General features: G+C 33.9%; 2 protein-coding genes across 2 annotated transcripts; one reads left to right on the top strand and one right to left on the bottom strand.

Moving 5' to 3' along the window:
* Positions 1-344: 344 nt before the first annotated feature.
* Positions 345-3,943, bottom strand: LOC133696975 (uncharacterized). Its single transcript, XM_062119283.1, has 7 exons — positions 3,113-3,943; positions 2,951-2,987; positions 2,058-2,294; positions 1,923-1,970; positions 996-1,447; positions 811-893; positions 345-676 (listed from the first exon to the last, which is right to left on the bottom strand). The coding sequence occupies exons 1-6, from the start codon at positions 3,418-3,420 to the stop codon at positions 821-823; spliced, it is 1,155 nt and encodes a 384-aa protein (XP_061975267.1). The 5' UTR covers positions 3,421-3,943; the 3' UTR covers positions 345-676; positions 811-820.
* Positions 3,944-8,055: 4,112 nt separating this feature from the next.
* Positions 8,056-9,762, top strand: LOC133697528 (UDP-glycosyltransferase 89A2). Its single transcript, XM_062120154.1, has one exon. The coding sequence runs from the start codon at positions 8,172-8,174 to the stop codon at positions 9,585-9,587; it is 1,416 nt and encodes a 471-aa protein (XP_061976138.1). The 5' UTR covers positions 8,056-8,171; the 3' UTR covers positions 9,588-9,762.
* The last annotated feature ends 328 nt before the right edge of the window (positions 9,763-10,090 follow it).

Below are 10,090 nucleotides of genomic sequence, written 5' to 3'. Positions count from 1 at the left end.
TATAAAAAAAAATAGAACACATTAAAAAAACACAGAAACCAAATCTGAACCAATTGATCTGCTTTATTTATAATAAAAAATGACTTCTATAAACCGAAAAAAAAAAAACAAGAATTATGCGAATCACCTGCGACACAGCTAGCCAGTTGAAATTAAAAGCAAATATAAATTTGGCAGGCGACGCGGTGGTTTCGAGTCACTATGCTTGCTCCTGATCCTCTTATAATATAGTTGTGGTTGCAATGCAGGTGACGAGACGACTGGTGGTAGATATAGAAGGAGTGATTTCGCGAGAACAAAAATGTAGTTTGATTTTATTAAATCTTTTTTAAAGACCCACATGATTTCATGAAGATTTTTCACTGGATTGCCAAAGCAAGTATGATCATTTCAGCTACAAGTATTCACATAGAATATCAACAAGCAAAAGCAAACAGCAAAACGGAGGAGGAAGGTTATGAAATTCAGGGAAATAAATAAACAAATAAGTTGCGGGGAATAGATGATGATTGCTGGCTGACCAAACTCCATTCGCCTAGATGCTATGTTGAAAGCTCCAATGGCTGCACCTAAGGCATTTCCCATTTTTGCTCAAGTGATCCAGGACTATTTAGGTTCAACATTGTTGCTGTACTAAGCCAGAGCCTTCACAAAGACTTGAGAATCCACAAGGTAACTGAAATAGATAGAACAATGGAAGATTGTGATAAGTGAATGTATGTGTATTGAACGCAGTAATCACACAGTCTCCAGCCATCAACCACACAAGGAACTGGAAAGGGATGTTGGAATCCGATTAGAATTACTGACCTTGACCTGATCAGGCCTCGGCAGCTGTCTGCTTAAGACAATCAACGTTGCACAATCCAACAGACCTCACCATGTCTCCCAACCTGCCATAACCAAATCCAATTATCAATATCATCATATATTCGTCAAATTTATACTTTGCAAAGGACGTAAAACACAGCAAACCAGGCCTTAGTTGAACGAACCGGTCGAAGCTGTTCCTCGCTTTCTCTTGCTGATCTGTGCTATTTCTTGCCTTCCCCACGCGATCAATGCTCTTTCGCGTCCTCTCTCTTCTGTCAGTGCTGGCTCTTGCTTTCTCTCTATTGTCTGTGCTTAGCCTGGATTTTTCTCTCTGTCCAAAACTAGGCCTAGCCTTCTCTTTATGATCTGTGCTTGGCCTTGGCTTATCCGCTTTGTATTCTGCTGCATTCAAGGGTTGTTCAGGTTGATCTGTACTTTGTGCAGATACGTTTCGAAGATGCGGCGGCAGTTTTTCGATGGCAGATGTGAACTTCTTGAGATGCTTCAAGTACTCTGGGTAGAGTTCCAGATTGCAGTGGTTTCCTCCTTTGAGCCACAGTGGTTCATACTTCTCTTTGCAAAGCTCCCAGAGCTGCTTCCCATGAGAGAAATTCACAACTTCATCTTCTGTTCCCTGCAATCACCGGTAGTGTAAGAAGATTTTATGAAAAATATAGGATTTTGAGCTCTCCAGAACCGGTGGTTCAGTTCCGTTCTGCTCCATTTTGAGCCATTCTTTAAAAATCATGGTTATTCATAATCATAGCCCATGCCTAATCAGCTGAAATCTTTTTATTTACTACAAGGTTTGATCACAGGAAAATATTGCTAAAAAGACTCCACTGCATCCTAATGACATTACAGAACACCAACGTATTTTTGCAAGAACATAACTCATATCATAAAATTCAATTTGTCAATGCTGTGCCAGAAATCTCAGCCCTTATTTATAAACCAAAATGAGAAATTATGCTGTGTCGATGTTAGAATAATATAATTTGGAAGCAAAGGTCAACTATAAGGCTTAAAATATGGCATCAAGATTTTTTGAATACATACGTCAGGCTAAATTTGGATTCAGCAAGTAAACAAGGGGAAACGATACTTACATGAATTACAAGAACTGGACAATTGACTAGCGGAATTTTATCAATATTCTGCAGAGGAAAAAAGAAAGGGTTACCCTGAAATGAAGAGTCAAATCTGACACAGCAAAACTACAAGGCAAAATGTGGGAGAGGAACCTTGTAAATGTCGAACCAGAAAGTTTTCTTGATAGGATACATGACTCGAAGGCCAGACAGGATAGGGCTGTGAAGAATTACAGCCCTCAGTCCAGGCAAATGAGTAGCCAATTCAAGAGCAGGTCCGCTCCCTACTGACTGGCCATACAATATAGTGTCTTCCTCCTTCACTCCATATGTCTCTTCAAGGCATTTATACGCAGCCTCTATGTCAGAGTAGGTGTCATGCTCGCTTGGCTAATTGACACCAATGGAGTGCATAAAGCAGTCATTTCATTTATTATAATTCAAAGAAAGAAATGGACATATTATACTGAAACAAAGTTTTCAAAAATACTTTGTGATTGCTGGCATGGATAAATTGAGTACGTTTTTTACTCGAGCTTTTAACTCCGTTGCTAGAAACATATAGCTAGAATATGATATCGTTACACCATTGAATTTAAATAAAATAATAAAAAAATCTATCAAACTAGCCTCCATCGCCATTTTACCAGTGCCAACTTTATAGGAACCCCTGATCACTAATTATTATTGTCTGCTGTGATGCAGGAACTTTCATGATCTCCGTGTGTGCTGTCAAGAAATTAGAAGGGCACCCTAAGCTCCCTGCATCCGAGGTTAGGCCGGCCTACCAATCTTGCTCAAGCCCGCGTAAAGAAGGCAAACATGACAAAAGAGCCTTGTCATAAAGCATAAAAAGTCAAATTTCAATTCTCTCTGTTTTGACTTTTGAGAATTTTCACCCAACATTCCTCATTAAAGTAAGGAAGAAACCTTCTATTGATTGATGTCTTGCCTAGGTAAGCTTGATTGATTGGGATTTTAGTTTGATCACTACTTTACAATCAAGTTCTTCATCAGGTCAGATAAAAACAGACAGAATATTATACCTTTCCAGAAGACTGTCCATAGCCAGAATAATCATACCTGCATAGCTCCAAAAATGCCATAGATCATCATAGAATCAAATCCATAAGTATGAAAATAAATACTGTTACCAAGAAATTCAATATTTTTTATACATATTAATTAAAATGATAAAACCGACCCACCCCATAAGATTAACATTAAGGTGCGAGCTAAGCTCAGTGAAAACATGATACATCTGGCCAATATCAGCAGCATTGCCATGAGAATACAACACTGTCAATGAAGCTGAAGGATTCTTCACATACGTAGCAACAATCTCATTGCCTTTCTTGGTACATAACTTCAGAATATCGACGTTGTCCCTCTGGTGGATTACGTCTGACGAGAGCCTGAGCTTTCCAGTTTCTTCATCCACTAATATGGTGTAAGATGGTGGATTTGGTGGAAAGAAAGCAAATTTCGCTGCCATGGATGATGTTGCTGTACCCATTTGATCAAAAGCAATATTGATGGAGAGCTTGGAGGTGATTAGCTTTTTGGGGTGTGAATGGCTACGGGAAGTGCATGGTAAAATCTTGGTGTGTGTGTTTCTTTAGCTTTTTGTTTTGTTCTGTTTTTTTGAGAGAAAGTAGTTCCTGTTTGGTTCTCGAGAAAAATGGTTGAATATAAGGTCTTTGTGAGAGAAAACATGGAAAGAGCAAAATCAGAGGAAGGAATTTCTATAGGTTATTTAAGAGGAATAAATTCAGGCTGTTTGAATTCATCTCCAAAAACATATTAAATCATAGGAGGCAAAAAGGGCAATGCTTAAGGTCCTGTTTTCTCTTCAGACCAAGACCAATGTGCCTCTGAGCCTCTCCATTGGCATGATTTTTGCTAATTCTAAAACCCATTTGAATAATTATACTTCTTCGTTCAAAGTTGGTTTCTTGATGATGCTTGCTTTAATGTAGACTGGACAAAACAATTGAGAAAACAAAAAAGGATTTATGTAGGGAAAAAAGTGGATGAATGATGAACGAGTGGGACTAAGGACTCCCAGAAAAATATTCCAAGTAAATGAATGGGTGGGGCTAGTTTTGATGGGATTAGGGACCCTCCATGATTGTGGCTTTTTGTAATTGCCTTTCATTCCCTACTATGTTCTTTAGAATCTTGGAATTGAATGATTAAAATTAACTTATGCGGCTAGAATTCTAATGAGAGTATTAATTTGAATTTCAAGTGAAATTCAAAATTTAAAAATAAATAGAGAAAAATAAAGAAGAGATCTTCTAATTTGTCACATAATTCCAAATAAAAATAATAATCTTTTAAAAATACTTCTCTTTCTTTTCTCTCAAAAGCCCTACAACTTCTCTTTTCTATCTCTTTCCTTTCTTCGACAAAAACTTTGGTTTTTTTTGTTCAAGAAAATTGTCTTCGTCGTGTATTGTTTTGTGAAGTGTTCATGTTTGTCTCTGAAGTGATGGTGGACATGGTGGAGAAAAAAAAGAAAGAGAGAAGCGAAGTCATGAAAATAAAAAACAATTTTTTGATTGTTGTCGCTCTGGTGTCAAGATAATGGATGCATATATTGTGATAGGAACTATTTTTGAATTTTATTGAGTAGAGTAGAGTGAATCAAAATTGTGAAGTTTTATTTTTAATAAATTTAATGTTGAAGGTTAAACTTAAAAAAAACAAATAAATACATGAGATTAAGATAACTCAAATAAAATAAATTGAAAAAAAATAAAGCCCGGTTTTCAAATAATCTAATATTGAAGGGTAAAACAAAAAACAAATTAAGTTATTGGAGGGTGAAATTGAAAAAAATCAATTAAGCAAGGACCAAAATAAATTACGAAAAACTTCATATAAAGCAAATCGAGAAAAATTACGAAACCCAATTAAAAAAATATTTAGTTTTAAAAGGATAAAAAGATAAATAAAATCAATACATATCAACATGTTAAACTTGCAACCTGAGTTATGAGATCAAGATAACCTCATAGAAACTAAATAAAAAAATTCAAAATTCTTTTTTCAACCAACTTAATATTAAAAAATAAAATTTTAAAAAAATATTATTTAGAAAAAAAAAACTGAATCAACTTGTTAAACCGACAACCTCCATTAATGTCATATAAACACAAATAAATAAAAATTAGGAAGACGCAGTTCAAGCAAACATGATGGTAAATTTTGAAAAAAAAACTAAATTTATAATACTAGTATATATCCTAATGAAAAGAAAAAATAACTTGATATTAACATATAAAACTAAAAAAATATCAGATTATTAAGGGATAAAATTTAAAAAAAAACATAAAATACTATTTTAACTAATAATATCTTATGGGCGTGGCTACAATAATTTAACAGTATTTTGTTAATAACCTCACCTTGCTTTCTATTATTATATAAATTCGTGTTTATTGATCGAGCGTGTGGTTTTTATTTTATACATTAATTAATTAAATCTCTTCATATGAATCACATTAAATCTCTTATATAAAGATGGCAATAGTTTTCATAATTGATTGACATACGCGCATTTGTATTAAAAAAATAAAAGAGGGACAGTAAAATAGAAAAAATTAAAAAAAATCACACACTAATTGTATAATTATCGAAACGATAAGTAGCAAACTTGCAAATGCGTGATTAGAGTAACAACAAGTTTAATCGTATCTTAAACCATCATTGTTAAAAAATTATTTAAAAAAATCGAGAGTTTATATTTCAATTATATATATATCCCACATAAAAATACCAAGAAGCATTCCATGTGAAAATTAACTATTAATATAAGAAAAAGATTAAGAAATATTTTATAAGAAAATAGATTATAAAAAAATACATGAGATTAGATATTCACAAATTTATTTTATATTTTTCAAATTTAATAGAAAAATTTTAAAAATTAAATCAGATTTCACTTAGATTATGTCGAATCATTTGATTTTGAATTGACATAACGAGTTACTTGAATTTGACTAGGCTGGTTATAAGCTTGGGTTTTGACCATTTAAAACCTGTTCAAAAACCTGAGTCACTCAGATTCTTAATCAGCCCACTAGCTAAACCAGGTTTTATATTTATAGTTGCCAAGATAAATTATTGAGTCCAGGTATATTGAACCAGCGTATAAGCCTGGTCGGAAGAAGGACATGCATGAATGGAATTAAAAACTACAAGGTAGTTTTGTAAAATAAACTAAATAATTTTTTTGTCAATTTTTTTAAATTTTTTTTTAAAATAAAAAAATAATACACACACATGTATAAACAAAATAATATCGAATTAAGATAATCATTGGTCAAGGATTTAATTATTTTTATTAATAATAAGGAATTAATCAATTAGTTTTTAAAATTATAAAGGCTATTCGATTCACTGTACAAAACTAACTGTGCTAATTTATAATTTATTCCATTAAATTTTCCATGGTACGCTTGGCTCGCAATTGACAGTGATTCAGAAACTTTACCAATCACTAACCATGCAAAAACTAAAGTTCTCTCGTACACGTTTAAGAGGATGTTTATTTTTACATTTTTAAAAAGTAGTTTTGAATTTTTTGTTATTTTAAATTATTTTTACGTGTTAATATTAAAAATAAATTTTATAAAATTAAAAAATATTCTGATATAATTTTAAGCAAAAAAAAAAAAAACATCACAAAACAACTCAGGAATAATCCAAAAATTAGTATAATTTTTTTTAAAAAAAAACAGAGAGAATAACACAGTCTAAGTAATTACATTATTGAAAATAGCAGAACTTTTAAGACTTGAAAAGATTAGGCTATCCTCAGTCATGTAACTCTTAAAAATTTAAAAATTATGAAACTTATGCTGTTGATATATATATATATATATATATATATATATATATATATATATATAGGGTAGCCGATTGATGCCAACTTGACAGGCAATTTTTCTACCAATAATATAATTTTTTTCCATATAAAAAATATTAAGATTAGAATTATAAATACAGTTAGCCATTAGATAAATAAGGCAAGAGTAAAATCAGGTCTCCAAAGTCAAGAAGCAATTTCTAGCCAGACAAGTCACAATCACGACTATAAAAGCCACCAAAAAACCATTAAAATGGAGGAGCTACTATTATTATTTTTTAAGGGAAATCAAAATGTACCGGAACAAGCTGACAAACACATAGTAGGTAGGTAGATTGCTTTACAACAACTTTTCAAGGAAAAATAAATCTTAAATTAGTTATTAACTTCTTATTCTTGGATTATAAGTTTTGAACAAATATATGCAAAATACAAAATTTTATTTTAACAAATTCAATATTAAAAATTAAAATTAAAAAAATAACTGTGAAAATTGGTAAAGAAAAACTAAATTCACGAGACTGATATATATAACCCAACTAAAAAAAATAAAGATTATTACGATAGAATAATTCCTAAAATAGTTTGATATCAACATATAAAATTAGAAAGAAAAACTAAAAGAAATACAAAATACTATTTTAAATAATATTTTATTTGATATATATATATATAAAATAAAGTATTAAATTATTATAGTACTATTAATTTTATATCCAAACTATTTGTTATGTATTTTATTCTAAAATTATTTTGATTTCTTAATTAATAACTTATGTGATAATTACTTAATAAAAGACTTTAATTTGATGTAGTTATTACAAAAACATAGCATGGAAGTTCTTAAAAATAGAAGAAAATTCCTGATTGAAGATTCTTAAACTTCGAAGATAAAATTGATTTTAAAACTGTTTAATGGCGAAATCTAAACTATATACATCACTTGAGCAGCGTTTTCGAGGTTTGTCGAGGCAAACAAACAAAAATATAGTTGTTGCTACTTGCTTGTATACTTATTAAATTTTATTTGGGTAAGCGTTCAAGTCTCAAATTAATCTGAATTAATCTTTAAAAAATTAAAAAAATATATATTTAAAATTTAATATTTAACATGGAAAAATTAAAAAATATTTGGTAAGCTTATATAAAAAAATTAAAAAAAAAATTAATATGTATGTAATCTATATATATATATATATCACATAACAAAAAAATAAAAAATAATTTATGAGAATAAAAATCATATATAAACACGTGTGTGTGTGTGTGTATCACACAACATGGGAATATTCAAAATTTCGAATAAGTTTTGCCCTTAGCTGATTGCTGCTACGCAACAGTGCTCACACTAGCTACAGCAGACTTGCTAGCCTACTGATCATCGATCTATCATGACCACCACCACCACCAAGCAACCGCCACACGTCCTAGTGTTTCCCTATCCAGCTCAAGGCCACACCCTCCCTCTTCTAGACCTAACACACCAACTCTCTCTTCATAACCTAACAATCACCATCTTGACCACACCCAAAAACCTCCCTACCGTTTCTCCTCTTCTTTCCACTCACCCACAAATCCACACCTTAGTCCTTCCCTTCCCATCTCACCCTTTAATCCCTGCGGGTGTTGAAAATGTCAAAGAGCTTGGTAATTCTGGAAACCTGGCCATCATTGCAGCATCTACCAAGCTCTCTGACCCCATTACCCTGTGGTTCAAGTCTCACACTAATCCTCCGGTCGCTATCATCTCTGATTTCTTTCTTGGCTGGACCCAACATCTGGCCCAACACTTAAACATACGGGGTTTTGCTTTTTATCCATCTGCGGCGTTTTTTGCTGGTATTCTAAATTATTGCTGGGGTAATCTGGAGGGTGTAAAGGGTTTGGACGTTGTTGATTTTGTTGATTTGCCTAGATCACCGTCTTTTAAAGAGGAGCATCTGCCTTCTGTGTTCCGTAAGTACAGGGAATCCGACCCGGATTGTCAGCTTGTCAAGGACAGCTTGGCTGCAAATAAGTTGAGTTATGGATTTATTTTTAATAGTTTCGAGTCTTTGGAGGGTGAGTATTTGGGTTTTTTGAAGAGAGAATTCGGGCATGAGAGGGTTTATGCGGTTGGCCCTATTAATTTGTTGGGTCCGGAAAGCACCGATCGGGGCAACCCGGTAACGGATTCTTCTGGTAATGTGCTCAAGTGGCTAGATGGGTGTCCAGATGGGTCTGTGCTATATGTTTGTTTTGGGAGTCAAAAGCTGTTGAACAAGAAACAAATGGAGGCATTGGCTGATGGGCTCGAAAAGAGTATGGTCCGTTTCATTTGGGTCGTGAAAACAGGCACGGCCCAACAAGTTGAAGACGGGTACGGGGTAGTACCCGATGGGTTCGATGAACGGTTGGCGGGTCGGGGTCTGGTTATAAGAGGATGGGCTCCACAGGTTAAGATACTGAGTCACAGAGCGGTTGGTTGGTTCTTGAGTCATTGTGGGTGGAACTCGATGCTAGAAGGGATAGTAGCTGGTGCGATGATACTGGCCTGGCCCATGGAAGCTGACCAGTTCATTGATGCTAGACTGTTGGTGGAGGAATTGGGAGCGGGAGTGGGGGCCTGTGAAGGGACAGCCACAGTGCCTGACTCGGAGGAGTTGGCAAGAGTGATAGGTGAGTCAATGAGTGAAAAAGGTGCGGGTGTGAAGATGAAGGCCAAGGAGCTGAGAAGGAAGGCATTGGAGGCCGTGAAAGAGGGTGGGAGCTCCTTGAATGACTTGAACGGGCTCATCGAGGAATTGTGCAAATTAAAAATCCAATAAAGAGGGGTGGTGGAATTATTGCATTGACTATTCCATGTAAGCTTTCTTCAAGTTCGTCGGCCACGTCTGGGATCCACAAGATTAGCATTTGGCTTTTGGGGTTGTCAAGGTACGATTGAGAAAGAAAAAAGACATTTTATATTAATGAAATTTCTAGATATTCACTCTCGATAAATTTTTTTTCCTATGAGCATCTAATTGTAGGTTTTTCTCGTTAATCTAAGATAAAATTAAGACCTCGATAGATGTGGCGGTGTGAAAAATAATTAAGTAGTAGAAAAATACAAGTGTTTTTCTCTCTCTCTCTCTCTCTCTTTTTTTCCCCGGCAAGGTACCTGATAGAGTGTCGTTTTATAGCTAAATCGTCGTGATAACAAAAGGTTTCCCAACCACATAAAAAATAGTAAGTAGATGGAAGGGCATTGGAAAACAAACGATATGATAAAATCACAGGAAAGTCGGAGCCCTCCGCGGCGATGAAAGGGCAACTTTTCTCAGCTGCT

This window comes from Populus nigra, chromosome 6 (genome assembly GCF_951802175.1).
Source record: "Populus nigra chromosome 6, ddPopNigr1.1, whole genome shotgun sequence".
NCBI lineage: Eukaryota > Viridiplantae > Streptophyta > Magnoliopsida > Malpighiales > Salicaceae > Populus > Populus nigra.
Note: the sequence above shows the minus strand (reverse complement) of the source record. Positions and strands in the feature narration are given on the sequence as shown.

Bases quoted from the DNA above. Each gene is read 5' to 3' on its own strand.
- LOC133696975 (XM_062119283.1), bottom strand. From the start codon at position 3,420: ATGGGTACAGCAACATCATCCATGGCAGCGAAATTTGCTTTCTTTCCA. The intron at 2,295-2,950 runs GTATAATATTCT...GGTGTCAATTAG, and splicing joins ATGGACAGTCTTCTGGAAAG to CCAAGCGAGCATGACACCTA. The intron at 894-995 runs GTTCGTTCAACT...TGGTTATGGCAG, and splicing joins GCGAGGAACAGCTTCGACCG to GTTGGGAGACATGGTGAGGT.
- LOC133697528 (XM_062120154.1), top strand. From the start codon at position 8,172: ATGACCACCACCACCACCAAGCAACCGCCACACGTCCTAGTGTTTCCC.